This window comes from Monomorium pharaonis, chromosome 11, assembly GCF_013373865.1.
Source record: "Monomorium pharaonis isolate MP-MQ-018 chromosome 11, ASM1337386v2, whole genome shotgun sequence".
In the NCBI taxonomy this organism is placed as follows: Eukaryota; Metazoa; Arthropoda; class Insecta; order Hymenoptera; family Formicidae; genus Monomorium; species Monomorium pharaonis.
The window spans coordinates 15,286,070-15,307,190 of NC_050477.1; the positions used below are offsets into that span (position 1 = coordinate 15,286,070).

A 21,121-nucleotide genomic window follows, 5' to 3' on the forward strand; every position below is an offset into this window, starting at 1 on the left:
GTGCGGAAATGATTCCTATATGATTATTTTTGCAAGCTTGATGGGGGATGGGAATAATTTACTTGTGCAAAAAAACTATCCGTGTATATACAATCGGCGACTTTACAGCCGGTAGAAAACCACGAAAAAGATTACTTTCGACGCACATGTAATAAAAAAATATATGTTACGTTCACAAAACGTTTCGCAATTAAGAAATAAAATAACAACACGACTTTTTAGGAAAACGCCAATTTTCAGAGCACTTTAAAATTCTGGAATACGTTAAAAACACAGAATCAAAAAATAAATTGATAAGCAAAGTTATTAAATTACACGTTTAAATCACAAACTGCTTTGTATCGGGGACAGCTGAGCTTTATACTGATCAAACAAATCTGAATAAATTACGAATGTAACGATATTACTTTAGAGTTCATATATCTTTTAATTATTATTTAAACCTTTTGTACCGTAGAATATATGTTTTACTTACAAAAATTATAACTTTTAGCCAAACAGTTCTATAGTTTCTTTTACCCTTGCTTATTTTCAAAAGAAAGATTCAAAGTGCATCCACAAACCGTCGCACACTTTGAAATGATATGTTTCCAATAAAATATAGTTATGTAAACTTTACGACAAATCTAATTTTTAGATAATAATAAATAATCATTTATTATGTCAAAAATTTATTGAATTGATGCTAGTTATACATTTAACGTCTTATTTTATTGTGAAAAAAATGCAAAAAGTTTAAAACTTTATTATGCGTATAAGTATTGTAATATTATTATAAGTATTGTAATATTGTTTATATATGTAATCATAGTGTGCGCAACCTGCAATTTATCTTTCAGACTTTTAGAATATTTTTATTGTTCTAAATTTATTTCAGGTTGAATAGTCGTATATATTGATTTCAAGACGACAAATATTCTTGATATATTTATTCTTATTACAACCTCATGTAGTATAAAAATAAAACAAGATTAAGATCAAATTAGAAATTTCTATCTTTAGATCGGTCTATTTTTAAATCTAGAATATCATAAAAGATTATCACAAATTTACTAAATCATTTTAAGAAAATTAATAAGATAGCATCAAAAGTCATCTTACTCTAGATTTAAGAACTTTCCATGTAAGAATAAAATATTCCTTTTTTGATAATAAATATTATTGATCGCTATATCGATCCTATTTTATGATAGATTGAAGAGTAATAGCATTAGATCCAGAAATCTTTTCTGTGAGTGTATTGTAGCTATCGCATCGTTACGGTTCGCGCGACATGAAAGAAAATACGCCGTAAGAGAGATAAAGAAAAAGCAAACACAAACAAAAATGGATCGTTTAAATCCTTTAAATGTTTGTCTGTCGATCTCCGTGAAATTAAATGAATTTCAGTAGAGTATATGTAATTGAGAAATTTCTCGGAATTACCGGTGATTCGAGAATAGTTCGCTGTCAAATAATAACGAATAAATAATATTGTATATAACAACCCATTGATAAAAATATTTGGTCGATCAGAAAACTCGAGACTAAAATCGAAAACAAGTAATAGAAAGAAGACAAGAGGAATCGATCTTGAAATGTCATAGCGAGCAGTCGTCTGTATTCGGCAAATTCAGTTTTTCATCAGAAGATTTGAACTTTTCTGAAATCTTCTTTTCTCCATTAAAGAAAAACTGAAATATATATTTTTTGTTTTGCTTTCGGTTTGTAATTAGTAATCAAAAAAGAATATTAATCCGCACTCATATTTTAAATATATTAATATTTCAACACTTTATGGCTGCCATCTTAAATTCGCTATTTTTAATTTCATATTTGACAGTTGACTTGGAATCAGTGCTCCCAAAAACCCATAGAATCGTCTCCATAAAACGTATCTCTTCTGGGAAAGCCGGAGGTACGAAAGGGTTAAATACATTTTATATACTTTTTTATTGTGTCATAAGGTTTGCATGAATTTACATAGATTATCTACTTTTAAATATCTGCTAGTAACACATAATTTTTAAAATGTTGCATCTATCTATACACAAGTGTAAATTTATCCACACGAGCCTCACAGTTTTGCCTGTAATCATATGACAATTTAAATAACGCTATCATATCTTTGTTATCTTCTTTTTTATCGCTTTTTATTATACTAACCCCGATATGAAGAGCGAGCACACCTTCCGATTCGCTCGATAGAATCTCGATCGTAGCGGTACCATCGTCGCCAACTTCCACAGACTTTCCGCTGCACTTACCGTCGACGACATCTCCAGTTATGACATCGCAATATGTCCCTGCGGGCAATCCGGTTTGCAACTTTTCGCGCAGGTCGCCCTCGACGTTGAAGGCAACGAAACCTTTAGCGCCACGGGAGAAGGCGATCTGATTCTTTCCATCGCTCCACCAATTCTCTATTTTCTCGCCGTTCACCAGATTGCGAAATTGGACCATGTGATAAATTTGCGGCCATCTGTGCTCGCAGACCCAACCATTGACGCACACACCGTTGTCAATCTCGGGTGAAATGATGCTACCGTCCGAATTTGCCGGTGGTCCTTGACTGGGGTCAGTAAACGCGAAGGAGCTCATGACTCGAGTATGGCCGTAAGGATGAGCGAGCGTAAAGGCTACCGCCATCTGTATGAGTGATAAACAGGACGTCATGGTAAATTAGCTAAATCTCATTTATATTTACAAATATCGCTTCTCCGTGTTAGTAAAAGTATGAAATCCACCTTGTACGGTTTTGGGTCCTTGTACGTCAAAATAGTGGTTCCACCGGCACCATGGCCTCTTTGATTATCATGATTGTCAACCATGGTTAACGCATCATCGGAGGGTATCAATCTCCAAGCTTTCACATCACCGAAGGTTTGCAGTCTTGCCAATTTGTCCTGACCACGGAACATACTACCCAAGATAATGCCAGCTTGAAACTCAATGACATTCGCGAACTTATTGTACTCATATTTGCTAACGGCCTCGCCACCAAGATCGATGGCTTCTTGATAGATATAACATGGCGCATTCTCTGGATATCCATTCTCAGAAGATAAGGTCTTTATTCTTTTGTAAATTGCTTTAAGATCTTCTGGCCACATGTGTTTGGCGGCGTCAATGCTGCAAAGATGGTAAAATATTTAGTTATGTTTTTATCAAACTTCTACTATTCAGAACCTTCTTTTTAATAGAAAGCGCAAAAACGTGATAATATAATAATTAATTAAAAATTATATTAATTTAACTTAATAATGCAAAAGAAACTAAACCGATAATAAATTTGTATATCCTAATATATCACTTCGTTTTTTGATAATATTTTTTTAAAGAAAAGCTATAAATAAAACTTTGAAAAAATAATGCAAACTAGAAAAGGTCTTTTATCAGATGGTACAGTAATTTTTTAGTTAATTAAACTGGTTAATTGAACAAAATATTATCTAATAGAAAAAAATGTTGAGTTTTTAATTTAAAATATTAATTATTAACAAAGTTGTAAATAAGAAATCATAATATTATCTTTTTCCTTGCTACCGTTCAAAAAGTAATTAATTCACGAGTTTTATGAATAATATGTCACGCACCATATAAAATTGCATCGAGTAACGCGAGCTTTTCCATACCTTTCGCCGTTTCTTATTGCCGTGTCTTATTATAAATGACCGCTAACTTCGAATACTTTTTACTTTTCGCAGACGAAATCAGTAGCTAACGCGGCACCGGTCAAGGGTTCAACATCCCAAACAGTTATTTCCGCGCCGAATTATGAGCGTCGACGAGGGAGTCGGCTCGTTAATTAATTAACGCTATACGGTCAATTAAGTTTTTACCGTTTAACCGCGGATACCGCGAACTCCATTGAATTTAATAGCACATTCGCGATAATCACCTCTGTATTTGCACACGGTGGCTGACGCGCCGAAGGTCAGAGTTCATTGCAACGCGCGGAAGATGATGCGACCAGATAGCGTTACTCATTCCAGTTTATTCATTCCGTAATTTACACGTGGATAACATGCGCGATAGAGTAGTGGATTATATTTTACTTATAAGCTGCCGCGACTCCGCATTAATTGATCGAGTTTATTTAGGATACTCGAATTATCTCTGTGTATTTATATTTGATTTTTTGCTGATAAAAATTTACTAACTATCTTATCGTGTTAAAAGCGCAGAGTTACTTTAACAATTATTTTTTTTTTAATACAATCAACTTTATAAAAGAGACGAAAACGAATAGAGGAATACGAATATGTGGAAGAGAGATAATATTGACATTATGATTCTCATTAAGAAACAAGATTATGGCCTTCTTGTTACAGTGTACTGTTTCAAATAACATTATAAATGTAAAATTATCGTATGTGCACACACGATAATTTAATCGCGTCATCATTAATTTTGACGCGTTCGTAAATTCACGCAAGCGAAACGTGCCGCTTACAAGAGAAAGAATCTTGTTGTCGCGGCCAAATTATTACTATAAATAATGTGTAACTTGATTATCGTAAATTGCTCGATGCCGATGTTTGTTTTGCCGGAGGAAAAGGCCTGTAAATTTACTAATTTTAGAAACGCAACGTTGCTAGAAAAGAAAAGTAATCTGATTAAAGAGAACGTTGTTTCGGTGAAACTGTCCACCATAACGGATAGAGAATCAATTTTAATTATTGCAACACATTATAAATAATACCTCAGCAAAAATTATTCTTGTCACGAGTGTTCTTAACGTCCGCACAATAATTAACAGAACTCCGCGGCGGTGTGCAGTATATTATGTTGTGTCATCAAACTTACCTTTCCGTGCGCGCACCGTGACTTTAACGTACTTTTGCGGCTGTCACGATTTCTTAATACGCACCATCAACGCCACATTCCTCTCCACTCGAAATGTATGCAAAACATTCGCGATCCGCGAGCACGGCTGCGTAGCGCAGTTCCCCCCCCCCCCCCAAGACGGCAGCGCGCCCCGTTATCATTCCCGACGCGTGTATCGGTCTTCCGCCTTGTAAAGCCACCGGTTCGGTACGGGAGATGGTACGATTTCGCTGCGGGTTACAATTACGAGCGAGGCGCGTAATTAAAAGCTGATGTCCCTCATTTATTAATGCTACCAGACGAGTCGGCCTCGGTACCGGCGCGGCACCGCTCTCGTCCGGTTTAATGTTAAACATCATCAGTCTTCGGCGCATCCTTGACGCAAGGAAGAGAAAGAGGAAGAGAAAGAGAACCAAAGGTGGGGCTGCGGACTCGCATCTTGCGAGTTTGCATTTCGGATTTCATATCGCATTCGCATATTTTGCTGCGGAATTCGCATCGACTGTGCATCGACGGTGCACGCAAATTGAGATTATCGAGGAAACGCGATCGCCGTTGCGAATGACTTAATTTTTTGTATTTTCTGCTCGGTTAAGTTCACAAGTATGTATAAGTACACTAAGAGAGAGAACGATTTCTTTAAATTTTTTTTCCCCTTTCGTTTGGCTTTACTTTTTTTTTATTTGTTTTATTCAAACAGTGTAATGTTATATAAAACATTATCTTCGTCGGTTAAAATAAGTATTGTTTTATTGGATTAAACAGTATTAATAAATAATTAAATAATCGTACTTGTTTCGTTAATAATCGGTTTTATTGAACTATTTAGAAACATATATTTCTTTGTTTTTTATAAATTTTATTAAATCTAAAGAAATTTCTCTCTCTGTGTACAAATTACGTACGATACAGGAAAATTTGTTGTCATTACATATCTCAAATAATCCTGATATCTTATAACTCTTTGAAAATTTCACTATTTATATATTCTCTTTTAATGGTCTCCTCATAGCAAAGGTTATAAGTTATGAATGTATCGTCTTGAAATATCACTCTATGATAAAGCGAATAATCGCACGTCACCCACGATTTCATCGTAATATCACTTATGACCTTTGCTCTGGGAGTTTATGAATTTTTATTCTGCAAACGAATTCAATCTATTTTTAAGAAACTGTTGATAAAACAATATCATAGCGAGATGAAAGCAGATTAATTGAGAATAATTACCGGAAGCCAGCGACTCCAAGATCGATGACCCTGTTAAAGAATTCAACTATTTTGTTTCGGACGTGCTCTTTGCTCTGATCGAGATCGTGAAGACCTTCTAGCTCGCAATTACGGACCTCGGTAGCATTATTATAATTCCGAATGGCACATGTTGGATGGAAATCCTTGGAGCTGAACGGGACTCCTGGATAACTACGGCTACTTGGTTTTGCTAACGTGCCACCGGTGCCGTACGCGGGTTGTGCATCGGCTGTCATGTGATTGATGACCGCGTCAACGTAGATCCGCACACCAACCTTGTTACATCTTTCCACCATGTTCTTAAATTCGGTTTCATTTCCGGATCGAGTAATAATCTTGTAGGAGAGCGGCTGATATCTTTCGAACCATGGTCTATTATTCATCACGAGATTCTCGTTTATGGGAGAAACCTACGAATAGAGTAAGATTCTATTTCATACTATTATTTTTTATACGTGACATTTAGTGCTAATGTAATCTACTATGCTTTCATATTTATTTTGAAAATGTACCGCGATATTTTTATAATAATAATTTATCAAAGCAAAATTGGCAAAAATTATTAATATTAGAGTATCAAAAAATAAAATTTTTTAATATTACATTAAATATTACATTATAACACTAAAATTAATATATATAATAGTTTTTCTGGTTCTAGATAGAAAAACATTCAAAAAATTGTATTGCAATATTTAAAAAAAAAATGTTAAAAATAAATACTTGCGTAATAAGAATATAACGGAGAATCATTTCAGTACAATTATTGTTGAATAAATTTCAAAAATTAATTTTGTAGTTATTTTACAAGTAATTGCAAAACAAAGAGAAACATTATAACATGAAATTATATAATTATTATTCAAGCATTTTTAAATAAAAATTTCACAAAAAAATTGAAATAGAATGCATGAGACACATACAAATTATTTTAATATTATTAGTAAATGTTTTAAAAATATTTGAATAAATAAAATTACAAATTATAATTACAAAATTCCTTAACAAAAGATATGCTTTTGCTTCTTCAAAATGTAACAACTATTATTTCCTATCTAGAATTTTTTACACGTTCTCCAATGCAACATACGGTTGATTTTCTTTGTGATTAAAGTTTATATTTAAAGCACTTTGTTTTTATCAGTGTAAAAGTAAAAATATGAAAGATTGATTAAACACTATGAGAAGTAAGTTTAAGTGGTTCAATACATCGTACGGGGAGAGAAGGTTTGGAGTATCACTAGTTTTAGATTAGATAAAAATTCGTGACAAGTTAATATATTAGTTAGGCTGATTTAATTAGTGTAGATGTAAGCAAATATTATTAAGACAAAAACAAAACATTTGCAATTTGAAATTGAAAATGTATAATTAATTTGTTATACATACTTGTACACCACCGTATCCCATCGGACCGAGAAAATCTTCGCATTCTTTAGCAATGTCATTGAATTTCCATTCGAACAAATGGACCATGGTAGTTCTATCACCGACATAATACGGATCTTTATGAGCAATTGCAAGCGCTAGAAAGGATGTAAAACTGAGGCTGAAGAACAACATTGTGACACTAAACTCGAAAACTAACTGAAATCGTTTTCTCGACATATCTGGACAATTTATAGAAAAAGTACGTTGTTGATATGTGATGATTAATGAGTCATCTAACAAATGGTACGATGCTTATGATAAATGTCACTAGTATTAGTAGAGCAAACTGATAATTGTCGTCCGCATTAGTACATTTGTCATTTTTTCCGAAACATTGACATTAATTGCTGATGAGCAAGGTGATTCCATCGCAAGTGGCAGTTGTTATAGTTAGATATGAAAACCTAACAATCGTTATACTGCAAATGAATTGTCACGTCATATGTAAAAGTCACGTACAATTATACGTGCATACTGTATGGAAAAATACGAAGTAGCGCGGAAAAATACAACGTTTGCAAAACAAACGACTCGCGACTGCTAAATAGATTTTCTTTCGTAGATATAAGTAAGAATAATAGGTCGTTGTCACGGCGGGATGACATAACATAGGGCCCACGGGAAGGACCGCTTATCAGAAGTAAACTGACATTCCACTTATCAGACGTAATACTATTTCGGGGACATCGGTAAAAACCCGAAATATTATTAGCCATAATGGTAAATATACAGGGTGATTCTTAATGGCTGTCTCAACTTTTTATAATGTATAAATAAGATAACAATATAGTTTGATCCTACGTTGGACCATCTTTAGTAGAATTTTAAATGGAATTAAGCTGAGTACGGATTAATCAATTTTCATGAAGTTTAAATAGTGAGTCCAATTATTAAAATTAACCGGAATTGGATATCATAATTATATCAAGTAAACTAAAATACATAAATTACACGCTTAATTGCACAAATGAATTAAAATAAATAAAGACAAGTGCGAAGATATCCAGTCTGACGTGAACATTTATGAGTTTTTTTTTATAATAAACGGACGGAGCGTATGACAAGTCTGATTTATTTAAGAGATGGAAACAACCTTTGTAAAAAGAATAAAATAAAGGAGATCGAAGAGGCTTATTGCAAATTGAGCGCTTGTTTCAATTTGTGGATATATATTATTTCTGATATTAATTTTTTATTAAACATTTTTTTTATTTAGTATTTCTATATTATTCCAATCAAATTCATGAGACAAGCTAATTCTATGTTCAGTTATCACTAAATGTTCATCGAAATTTCTATTGATGTGATTATTGCGTTCTTTAATTCTGATTTGTGATAATCTACTTATCTGCTCTAGAGATAAGATGCGTCACAATTGTTGCAGTTAATCCGGTATATCACATTAGAATGTGGTATATTCCTTGGGAATTTATTTTTTTGAATTTTAATAAATCTGTTTTATTTATTTAAAAATGTGTATAGCTATTTGTACGGTCGAGTTCTTAAAAAGATTTTTTAATTTTTCAGAAATTGCGTTAACATATAGAATAATAAAACATTTTTGTTTTTTATTGTTTTCTTGTGCATTTTTGATAAAATGGATAATTTTTATCAAATATCAACCGAAAAGCAGATTAAAAAGCCGATTATGTTGAATAATTTTATGTGTTTTCATAAATAGAATTCGAACATGAACATTCATTGTCGCGCTTGCGATTGGTATTTCGGTATAATCAAGCCTTTTTAAAAGGCCGTTAACAACGCCGGGACAAGCCTCAATGGCAGATGGCACGATTGATAGATCGGGACGGACTAAATCGCGATATCTTACGTCATAAACGTAGCCGGGACGCTGGAAGGATAATAATTATTTGTGATGCGCCTGCCATCTGACGCTCGTAACGAGTCGAAGTCGATCGCGGGGAGAACAAGGTCGGCAGAGGCACGGGTGCGAAATGTCATGATAATATTCATCGATCTCTTTGGCGCGTAACACCTTTCGCTATTTATTTGGGATGATTTGTCTGCGATTTATCACCACGTTGACCGCTCGGCATTTTCCGTACGGGGATAGAGCGAGTGGGATAACGTAATCCAGGTGTTGAATGTGTGAGCGCGAGTCATATTTATGCGAAAAAATAGAAAAGAAAAAGAAAGGTCTACGTCAAAATAAAATGCGTGCGCGTTGATTGCCTGCCTTTTGTATCTTGAAGAATTAGACTACCTTTTCCTAGTGATGGACGACAAAACAAGAATTTCAAGATCTTGATTTTTCAAGACGAGACAAGAACACCAATTTCTTGTGCTTGATAAAATCAAAACAAGACAAGATTTACTACTTCAAGATCAAGAAAAATCAATCAAGATTTTTTATTCTTGACAAGAAATTATAACTATACATTTTATGTGTGTGTGCATGTATGCGTGTAGTATATGTGTATAATTAAAATACATAAAATTTTATAAAATTTGATTAAAATTTTCAATGACACATGAAAATTCTTTATTAAAAGATCTTATACACCTTCATGTATTAGAATAAATTTTTTCATTTAAATTGTATGTAAACCAGGATTGAAGACATTAAGCAGACTTCTGGCAGAATCATCATTCATCTTGTTTTTATGATTACGAATAAAAAGTGCCGCTCTTGAAAATAATGAAACCGATGTAACAGGAATAGATAAAAAGTCGCGGGTCATTCGAGATAGACGTCGCAAACGTGATCGCATTTGTTGCCGAGCTTGGTTTCTAACATCACTGCTTCATTTGTTTTTAAAACCAATCACATTTACCGCTCTCATGATATGCGACCAGCAAAATTTCAAATGCTTATTTAAAAGATTTGATTTGCATCTTTCGTTTTGTGAATCAAGACAAGAAGTTGACTATCAAGATCAAGACATAGTGATTCTTGATATTAAAAAATCAAGACAAGACAAGAACGTCGAATTTTTGTCTTGCCTTGAATCTATTACTACCTTTTCCTACCATATGGTCGTAACTATTATGATTTCTCGCAGACATGCTTCAGAGTTAAATGGTAGATAAAATAAACTCCACTTTGACATCACGTTCTTCTTTATTTATAGTTGGACTGATTCGGCTACGGCATATCACAGTAAATAGATCGAACTTTTAGATAGAGTTTTAGTTATACCGATCGCCAGCGAATTAACGGCTTCAACTTTGTACAATTCCATTAAGACCGCCTGTCTTTCTTCCTTTCTGTTATAGCTTTATCTTCGAATGGAAGTGCTTCTTATATATATATATGTATAGAGTCCTATTCAGGAAGAGGGATATGTATAAAATCAGTATTACTTAAGTAGTACAGAAAACTTAACGTTACAACGATGTTACATGTTATCTATAATAAGACAAAAAAATTATTCTTACGTGCCTTTCATTGAAATAAGAATAGATGGAAGACTAAATGCTGGCATAATACAAAATTTCTTAAAATATGTAATAGTCGGAATAAGCGCAAAATAGCAAATTGTTAATTATCGAATTAACACGTTTACTATCACTAATTGTTCGTTTATTTCTGCCAGGAACATTTTGTCGTAATTTTTTTTTTAAAGTGTGAGGCGGCAAGCAGTGTATAAAACTTTGGCGCTTAAACTATAAGCGTTTAAAAACGGAGATACAAGCGCAAATTATAGACGCGCCTGCGCGTCGGTGACAGTGAACATGTTAATTAGTTTTAATCGAAGAGTCGTTTTTAAACGAGAAGAAATAACCTCAGTGCAATATTTTATGTCGTACTTTATCCGTATATTCAGCTCGATTGCATTATCGATTAACATTATAACGAGGAGTTTGCGCCATTTAGGCTGCTCAACGATATTATATCTTTTTTTTTTCCTTACACTGTCTTATGTGTAAAACAATAGAAATGTCGCTGCACACAAACAGACAACGGTACATAGACAATAAAATTCACATTTATAAACGTATCTTTGACACATCTACGCAAAAACAAGCTGCACATGCGACAGTAATAAAAACACTATCAGAGGCGACAGCTGGATTGTAATTTCACGTTCAATTGTTAACGTTTCTTGATGTTTTGATCTATGTGCTTTAAGCTTTGTTTAAAAATTAAATTGCTTCTGACTGATATCTAACGTTACTAAGGATGCGCGCGTACATAACTCTCTAAACTCTAGTACGTGTTCTTTACTTATAATAACAGACTGAGGTGTAACGTGTAACTTGTAGCTGCATGCATTGATTACACCTATAGCTAAAAACTACAGCAATAGCATTCGTTTTTCAGTGAGATTTATCTAGCGAGTATTCAGACTTCTTTTATTATCCGAACCGTAGCCTCGCTGCGATCTCTGGTTTTCTGAGAATTAATGGTGCAACTGACTGGAAAAATGAATATGTCTTGGGTCGGGTATAATAATGTCGAGGGAAGCGCCTATGGCAAAACTCTCCAACGGTCATCTGTTACTGTCAAATCGCCACCACGTTGTCCAGAAACGATAGAATATATGCTCTGCATCTTTCTCGGCTATAATATAATATCAGATCTATTTTTAACAAGCGTATATAGTATCTCTCTGAGATCGTTACTATAACCACATACGTCTCGTAGTGAAAAGCTCGACATAATGCGGTTTCGTTGATTAATAACAGATAAATAGTTCAATAGAGATAGTTAAAGAAAAGTAACATAAAGAAATTTATGATAAATTAGGAACTGCAAAAAAGAAAATAAGCAGTTGCACAATATAAATTATAGAAACTAACAATCTTAAAAAATGCAAACAATACTATAAATATATAAGAGATTGCATCTTTAGACACACTTATTTAATTAATCCATATTAATTATCTGCTCGCAATGATGCATCCATTTGACCCATAGACGTAGTAAGTATAGACCGAGCATTTGTTGTATAAGCGTGATGCATACGAAAAGAAGGAGAAAAGATGTAAGAAGAGTTTCTTTCTCTCTCCGACATCATCGTAGTAGGGAGAGCCTGACAGGGGAAATGATGAATCGACGCGAGGAGATGAGGAGAAGTGCTCCCCACTTTTCCGGCATTAAAAAGAGAAAGAAGGTCCTCTTATATCTTTTCTCTTTCTTTTCGTATGCATCAACGCTTATACAGCGGAATGCTCGGTCTATACTTACTATGTCTATGATTTGACCGAACGGTACTGTGTGCTTGTCGAACGATAGAAAAAGCATGATAAACGAAGCAATGGATGCATTTTTTGTTTACATGCACATATTTACGCTTGCACATTGCACGTTTAACAAATACATATTTCCTTTTGCAACAATAACACGAGTACGACTGTCCTGTTCCAAGATCACGGACAATCGAGCCTAACGGAATCCTTTGATTTATTACACACCTAGAAGTGGCGACGCGCGCATATCGAGATTACCGAGACCGCGGCGCTGGACTCACCGTTAAAGCTTCGCTTGCACCGCCGCCGTAAAGAAGACGCTGATTACATGCACCAGTTGATGGTATGACGCGCGCGCGTTACCTTTAGCGCGTTGACATTACAGAAACGTTAAAGAAAATACGCCGATACTCTCTTAAGACATTAAGTAACCCCGGAGTCCCGCATTCTTCACGGTACCTTTCAACATGGATGGATAGAGTCGTAGAGCCGTATAGCCGCAAGGTCGCTCGAGACATCCAAGACGGAAGCGACGAGGCGAATTAATCGGAATTTAGAATATGTGCGTTTTGTACAGCCAGACCAAATTCGCGGGACGTGCCTCGTGCCTCAGCACTATCCTAATGTAAAGTCCACCGACTTCTTCAAGCGGTCGGATTCCCGATTGCTCCTGTTGCGGCTGCGGCTGCTGCTGCTGCTGCGGTTCCATAGGCTGCTGCGCCTGCGGCTTCTCCTCCCCCCGTGCCTTTTGATCTTTCAGCTGCGCCGTTACCTCCATTTCTGGCTGTTGCATTGGCGACACTTGACGCGATACCTCCACGAGTTGCTCTTTCTCACCTTGCTCGCGCAGCTTCGCGTGCTCACTTGTATCCAGTGTTTCCTGCAGTTGTTTGCCTTTCTGTTCCGGCTGTTCGTCGGTCTTCTGCAGTTGCGGCTGCTTATCGTCCACTTTTTGCTGTTCATCTTTTGACGGATGTTTCGTTTCTTCCTTCTTTAGCTGCTCCGTTTGTTTCTTCTGCTGTATAATTTGCTGCTGTTCTTCCTTTTCTTTCTCCAGTTTTCTTTGTACATCGTGTTCTAGCTTCTGCTGCAACGGTTTGTCCTCGTGTTCTAGTTTACGCTGCAACGCTATCGCATCTCGTTCAAATTTGCGTCGGAGCTGCTCCTCCAGTTCCTGTTTACGCTTTAATAGCTGTTGCTCTTGCTGAAGCTTTCGTGTCTCCCTATCCTTCTCTATCTTCTGACGAACTTGCTGTTGTAGGTGCCCCGGTTCCTTCTGTTGTATTTCTTCCCGCTTTTGTTGTTCCTGCGGTTGACGTTGCGGTTGAGGTTGCGCTTCCTGTTCCGCATGAACCTGAACTTGAGATTCCTGTTCTTGTTGCTGTTCCTGCTGCTGCTGCTGTTGCTGCTGCGAACGCTGTCGCTCTTTCTGCTCCTTCTCTCGCGCGATAACATCGTCTGCCGGCGCCGCTCCTTCGTCGGGGCCACAAATATCCTCGGTTCGTCGAGGCTCGTCCGAAACGGCCGCAAATAATGCGACCGTGGCCTGAGGTTAGTTGCTACCAGAATTTTGTTTCTGATCCGATCCGGCGTCGGAGCCACTCGAGCTCAAGGTCGTGATGCTGCCATACGGATCCAGCGACGACTGGACCGACATGCTGCGACCCTGTCTCCTCACTCTGTGGGGAGAGAATTTTCTGGGGTCGACACTTGTTGGGTCTGCCTGCAACAAATTCTTTCATAAAGAAATTGATCAAATCGTGTGAGACGTTTTAAAACACTAAACATTTAAATCGCATTCTTTTGCAGTTTTCAACAAAGTATATGGAAAAGCAACCTGATAAGCTAACGCGTTCATGATGATCTCTGGTGGCACTAATCCCAATGGATTCACTTCTTGCATCAGTACGGTCGCCGGGATTTTGTGAAATTGGATGTACTCGATGAAATTACCAATTACGTCTTTCAACGGTGTATTTTGATTGTTGTCACAATATTTTTTACTCCACATTAGTGCCGCCTAAAAGTTAATAAGGCAAGTTAATAAGAAAATGCCGGATAGACTGTTAGCGTAATTATGTTAGACTAACTTGAAATTTCGTAAATTCATCTGCGCGTAGTTCTTCTCTGGCAAGAATCAAGCGTACCACATGTTGTGGCAATAGTGTGAAGGATCCTAAATTCAATACTTCATTGCCATGTTCATCGACAAACTCCAGTACCTTTACAAAGAGTTTTGTGTTCAATTTTGGCTCAATTAGTTCTAAACTAAAGTATATGACACATAATATGTGTCGAATCTCTACTCTGTTGTACATACAAATTTACCTTTTGAACCAAGGATTTCGTGCATTTATATTGAATATAACGCTCCGCTGATGCTAGCAAAGCGCAGACTGTATCAACGGTTATACAACACTGAACAAAGCCAGCGCAGGCTCGTCTAAGCTCATCCAATCCATAATAATCGGCGGCGTTCATTACCCCTGCGGACATAAATTATTATCAACCATCAAAAATCAAATTTCTTCGATCATTCATTAGAATAAAAGATAAAATATTTGACACGTCTTTTTCAATACATAGAACTACGAACTTCTACTTTATCCATATTTAGATTGCGAATGTCAGATAAGATATAATGATAGGAAATACTTGTCGGTAATGATTAATTCACGCGGCAAATAATAGGCATTCTAATTGGCTTGTTAGAGATATATACTATATAATGAATTGATTACCAAGCAAGGTCCTAGGCTGCAATGTCACACATCCCGTATGAATGTACTCGATCAGCTGCCGGAAGACATCGGGCTCGAATTCCTCGATAATCAGCGTGTGATGTTGATGTGATTGCGGCTAGGATACAAAAGTGAAATGCAAAGATCTAAACGATGAAATGGGAATATTCAGATCCAAGCTTAAATCGAATACCCGTGCTAAGCGATTTGCATGGGAATCCGTAAAGACTAGCGCATAATATGAATCAAATTCTAATTATGAGATAAGAGATGATACGTTGGACATAAGAGATATACGTATGTATGGGTATTATGTTTTTAATTGAGTGCAAAATTTTAACTATTGTGCATCTAGCATATTAAGATATACGTATTAGGACATTAAATATTAATTATATTGCTTAGTAACCCAGCGAACATATTTAAATGTTACGTCTGTTAACATTTTTTTAATTAACTCTTACATTTCTTGTTTTTGTTAAATATTCTATTACAAAATTTGTCTTGAGAGATTTTTACGTTATTATCAATCATCATAACTTGTTCGCTTGGTTGATTTGTGAATTACCATTACGTGAATTAATATGACAACTGAAACAGTGAATACCGTAATCGTGCCAATCTACAACTATAACGGATTTGGCGACTACGAGAGTACAATCCAATCGATCATGCAGATGTTCCAAATATGGAATTAGCGCACAGTCCAATCCATAATCGTATGAATTAACGTTTGAGCACGTGATCTCGAGAACCTATCTCTCTTCAACGCGCAAAGAAATGGCCAAGATGAAAGAGCGTTTGTCCAAGTAAAAAAAGTCAAGGCAGCGAAAAAAAACATCGACTTAATACACAAAGTTCAAGTGGTCTCCTACGACAACTCCTCTAAATGGTTTCATGAGGCGAAATCGCAGTGCAGTGAACAGAAAGTGTCAGTGAAGAGAAGAAGAGGAATAATCGATTAGAAACATACGGAGAAAGGGGCAAAATATGGGATGGAAACGATTTTGATCTGTATGTAAAATTGTACGTAAAAATTACGTTCAAAGTACCTCTTGGATGGGAGCCAGTTGCTGCGTGAACCCTGACCGCTACACGACACATACAAATGTACACTTACTATTTCTATCCTGATAAAAGGCGGAAGATTCGTTTCAGCGACGGTCACGATAAATATGCAATGTATCCCAAAGGAAACGAAAAAAATCGCTTTAACAAGATTATATTCCGATTAACCGAGACGTGACCTTTTTACTTTATAAAATAATTAAGCAGATTAACAGAATCCAATACGACGTTAAATATATAAACTCAACAAAGATAAAATTGATATAAACGATCGTTGGGCTTCGTGCATATCGAACGTGTTCGCCTCTTAGTCTGAGAAATTGTTCTATTTCATGTATGTGCTATTTACATAACGATTATTGTCTCTTTCTGTTTTACATTGCAATTAATATATACAACGTATATTGATTTGAAGGAAAATTGGAGAAAAGGAGCTGTTGAAAAATACTAAAATAAAAAAAAAAGGAAGATCTCTGAATATCTTCCTCATTGCAGCTTAATATATTGTAAATATATTATATATCGCGCCGTACTTATTTCTTTTTATTATAGTCAATGTAAACGGCAAATTTATTGGCGGTAAGTTGTATATTAACTTTTTGTGTCAAATACCTGTTGCGCAGCGTTCTGCAGATTTAACAGTGGCTCGGAGCTGCGCTTGAGAAAGAGCCGAATTTTATTTTCTCGCGCCGGCGGTTCCTTTTTGCGTTGCGGGCTCGGAGTTTGATATAACATTTTATGGAAGACTCTGTAAGTTGAATAAGATGAAAATTTTACGTTACGCTCGTTTATTACACGCGTATTAACTCGAAGGTGTTTTCCATACAAACCTGCTTCTCGCCGCAAGCACAGCTTTCACGGCGCAAACTGGCTCCCTGGTGTCACCGACGAGGAATGTCACGTCGCAGAGTTCCGGCATGCTCGCCAAAAACTTCATGTCCTCGGCCAGGCCGGTTTTATTCTCGAAAGTCGAATAATCATCCTCGTCGGTCATCCCAGATCCTGAAGCCTCCGGCATTGGACCCATGTCTTCCTGCTGCTTATTTCACGTGAAATAAGAATGAATCGTCAAGACTGAATTATATTTTCTTGCTTTATTTTATTGCCATTTAATCCTTTCACCGGCACATTAAAAAAATCGCTGTTTTCAACTTTATTAATAATTACAGACAGACAAAATTATGTGTAATAAATCTTTTAGATATACATATAAAGTAACTATTATTACATCACAATAATGCAAATCCATAATTATTTGTGCTAAATCATGAAAGAAACACTGCAAAAATGAAAGACAAAAAGGTGGGAAGTGTACTTCCCATCGCCGGTGAAAGGGTTAATTATATAATTCCGCCTACGATGAATGTAAGGACTGTTCTCGTCGCGTTAAGCGTTTGCGTAAACAATACTATTTATATTTAATTGTGTTTATTCGTCATACTGACGAGAAAAAAACTGCTCAATAATAATTACGTATACAAGTAGTGCGCAGGCTTCGATAAAAATACCATGGCCTTTTATTACGCAGCATACGAGGGGATTATATAAAAAAAACAAACGGCGCCTTCATCCGTAGGCTATTATTTAAAAGATAATCTTTGTCCCTCCCCCTCCTTATCCATTATGAAATAACCCACAGTCTGGACACTTTCATGTCACATACGTGCACACTATCAAAAACTCGAAATAAACGCGTCTCCTAGAAATTTTGCTTATATTATAGGGTATAGATGGTTTTATCGGAGAGCAAAATCTGTCAGCTCTTTTGTCGACAAAGCGTCTCTTCACTAAAGGACGTACTTTTCCTTACAACGTGATCCCTATCTGCGATGTAATTAACCTACTTACTAAATGAAAAGTTTTTTACCAAGTTTAGAAAGGTGCGAATATACTTCAATTACATTTATTAATCCTGTCAATAATGATTTGTAATCCTGCTGTCTATTATCATTACTTTTAAAAATCAAATATGACGTGACAAATAGTGGATGTTTATGAGATACACACTTAATACACATGTGTAGAAGGAATTATTCAGATTGTAAGTATAATTCCTTTTTAATCTTATTTTTGTTATGGTACATAGAATTTGTTATAAAATTAATTTACGTTTTAATCATTAATTTGTTAAAAAAATATAGGTTTGAGTAAATTATTATATTACTTAAAAATATATCATAGTTTATTCTTCCTATAGAAAGTTCTTTTTAATAATTTTTTTTAAATAAATTGATAACTAATTAATTTTATTGCATTTTGTAAATTTTATTAAATATATGTGATTAGATATAATTAATTAAATCTTTATAATTATAATTTAATCTTATAATTGCCAAAAATATTCGAGCAATAAGATGATCTTGATCCGTTCATCTCGCTTTTAATAATTGCTAAAATATTTTGCTTTATTATTGACAAGCAAATTTTTAATAATTATATATATTATAATAATAAGATTATGTAATAGATCGTGTAAAAAAGAGAATAACGACAATTGTTAGGGAAAAGTAAATGGAAAGAGTGTCTCAATATGATACGATGTGTTTACCTGTTGCTTTGATCCCGGAGCTTCTTCGCTTGCCGGGCTGCTTTGGCCCCGAAAAAACACTTTTAACTCTCTTGTTGAATATTGTCGGAGAAATCGAGCGATCGTTAGCTAAATCGAATCCGGAAGAGAAGAAGAAAAACATTAACTACTGAAGTATATTAAAGAATCGCGAAACACGCATTTACAAAGATATATGAGTCAATAAGAACTAAATTGTCACAAAAAATAAACTTCTCTTTTTGTTAATATGTGTAATATGTTAATTGAACACATTATCCACAATAACATAATTTGACACAACCGCGAATACGGTTCTCGAGAATTTAAAATTAGGATATAAACACGATGGTTTATACTCAACATTCAGGTAACATGTAAAATGGACATTAATACAGATTGCAAAGCAAAATTTATCAGACACTTCGATCGTGCGGTAAATACCTAGAGATCCGTGGTTTCGAGCTCGAGGGTGCAATCAACGTCGCGGGATTGATCGCGGTAGGTTTCCAGCGTGCGTTTCCAATGGAGCTCTCTGGAAAGCGAACGCCGCCCTTCCTCACTGCGGAAGAGACGTGGTGCGATCCTGCCGCAGTGAACGACGCGTGTCGACCTCTCGGGGTTGGCTGCTTGGTCTTCGTGAAGACTCGAGGGTCTCCGAACTCGCCGGAGGTTGCTCTCGTGAATAGATATACCGTCGGGGGAAGAACAGGGCGAAGCCTCCGGACGAGCAAAGAGCCAGACAGACACAGAGCTTCCTGTCGACGAGACGCAGAGAAGGCGCCGCGGCGCCTGCGTCACATGGAACGTCGACGCCACCCGTTTCTACGCCGGCTCGACCTGGAGGACCTTCCCCCTATCGGACGGGGTAGTTTCGTGCGAAATGGATATCCTTGGACCCGACGATTGATATCTTCCGAGAATATTCAGTCTGTTTCAAGATCCTGCGTCATCCTTGCGTTTACGCTAATATCACATTAATTTTAATCTTCGACACTACAATATTAATTAAGAAATTGTGACTAGCTGTCAGAAATTTTGGTCTTGTGCTTTTTTTTGTAATCGTATATATTATGAAATGTATCGGAATAATAATTCCACAATCTTTGTACAGAATATATTATTATTAAAATTAATATAAACAATTTAAAACATTTATTTTAATTTATTTTTTCATATTAATTTTAATTTATTTTTTTAATTTTTCTAGAGGATAAAAGTTTTTGTAGTTTACCGAGGAAGTCAATTTTATAATGTAATAAAAGTTATATGAAGATTCTAAAATATCTTCATTAAAAGTAATTTATTTTTCAAACATAGCTATTTCAGGATACCGTGTAGGATAATATTAGTATCTTTGACACATGACCTACTAACGCGCGAGCAGAAAGTGCATATAATGCAAACACTACAGTGACGAATTCGGGTCAAGCTCAATCTAGTAATATGAACTAGAATTCATCATTCATGTTGTTGAAAAAGCTTTTGTCTCATGAGGCTGTCTCACTATCTTTCTCTTCTAATCAATACTGAGAGCATCGCAACAAGTTGCAATGCGGCCGGAAGACGCGAAGAAAACACACTGTTTTGATACGATGTAAACTTACAACAAAATACACAAAACTATACAACTTATACAAAATATATAAAAATTTATAGTCTGAGTTTTATAGAAATATATTGCATGATGTGAAATAAAATTACATCTACAAATAGAGCATAATTTTAATTGCTTTTAAAACCATAAATAATAACACAATTATTACCAATTTACACATTTCAAATCTTATCTGATTTATATTTCACTCTACATCATATTTTTTACTTACATTTTGACTAGACAGAGAGAAATTAAAAATATCTAGAAGTTCTTTATAAAGGGGGTAGGTTCGTCAAAAGTTATTACTTTTAAAACATATGTTTAAGTCTTCTTCACAAAAAAATTACAATTCAAGAACAAAAGCTGAATAATTTTCAAGCATGAACGTAATTCGAAGTACTCGAGCTTCAAATCACGCCGGAGCAACCCTCGCGCGACTTCTCATTCTCCTTCGACCGAGTGGAGTCTCTCGGACAACGACGTGCGTCTCCTGCGTACGCCGAGGACGCCTGCGCGAGAATA

The 21,121-nt window shown here is 35.6% G+C and overlaps 3 protein-coding genes across 8 annotated transcripts; all 3 read right to left on the reverse strand.

Annotated features, from left to right (window-relative positions):
- Positions 1–1,913: 1,913 nt before the first annotated feature.
- Positions 1,914–12,242, reverse strand: LOC105839346 (alpha-amylase 2). Its single transcript, XM_036293853.1, has 7 exons — positions 10,612–12,242; positions 10,061–10,140; positions 7,450–7,742; positions 6,040–6,470; positions 2,727–3,111; positions 2,146–2,628; positions 1,914–2,068 (listed from the first exon to the last, which is right to left on the reverse strand). The coding sequence occupies exons 1-7, from the start codon at positions 10,692–10,694 to the stop codon at positions 2,057–2,059; spliced, it is 1,767 nt and encodes a 588-aa protein (XP_036149746.1). The 5' UTR covers positions 10,695–12,242; the 3' UTR covers positions 1,914–2,056.
- On the reverse strand, positions 10,555–14,197 carry LOC105839343 (putative mediator of RNA polymerase II transcription subunit 26; the record flags this gene model as incomplete). Its single annotated transcript, XM_012685599.3, has 1 exon — positions 10,555–14,197. A coding segment is annotated over one exon (999 nt), but the record flags the coding sequence as incomplete, so codon positions are not given.
- On the reverse strand, positions 14,048–19,699 carry LOC105839344 (serine-enriched protein). 6 transcript variants are annotated; one of them, XM_028191740.2, is made up of 10 exons: positions 19,444–19,698; positions 19,003–19,110; positions 17,285–17,490; positions 17,067–17,202; positions 16,439–16,477; positions 15,387–15,504; positions 14,974–15,131; positions 14,736–14,867; positions 14,483–14,665; positions 14,048–14,380 (listed from the first exon to the last, which is right to left on the reverse strand). In XM_028191740.2, the coding sequence occupies exons 3-10, from the start codon at positions 17,479–17,481 to the stop codon at positions 14,198–14,200; spliced, it is 1,146 nt and encodes a 381-aa protein (XP_028047541.1). In that variant the 5' UTR covers positions 17,482–17,490; positions 19,003–19,110; positions 19,444–19,698; the 3' UTR covers positions 14,048–14,197. The 6 variants fall into 6 exon arrangements, with proteins under 6 accessions (XP_028047541.1, XP_012541054.1, XP_028047542.1 ...); XM_012685600.3 differs by having other exon boundaries at positions 14,048–14,368; positions 19,444–19,692; XM_012685602.3 differs by having other exon boundaries at positions 14,215–14,364; positions 19,444–19,696.
- Positions 19,700–21,121: the final 1,422 nt, after the last annotated feature.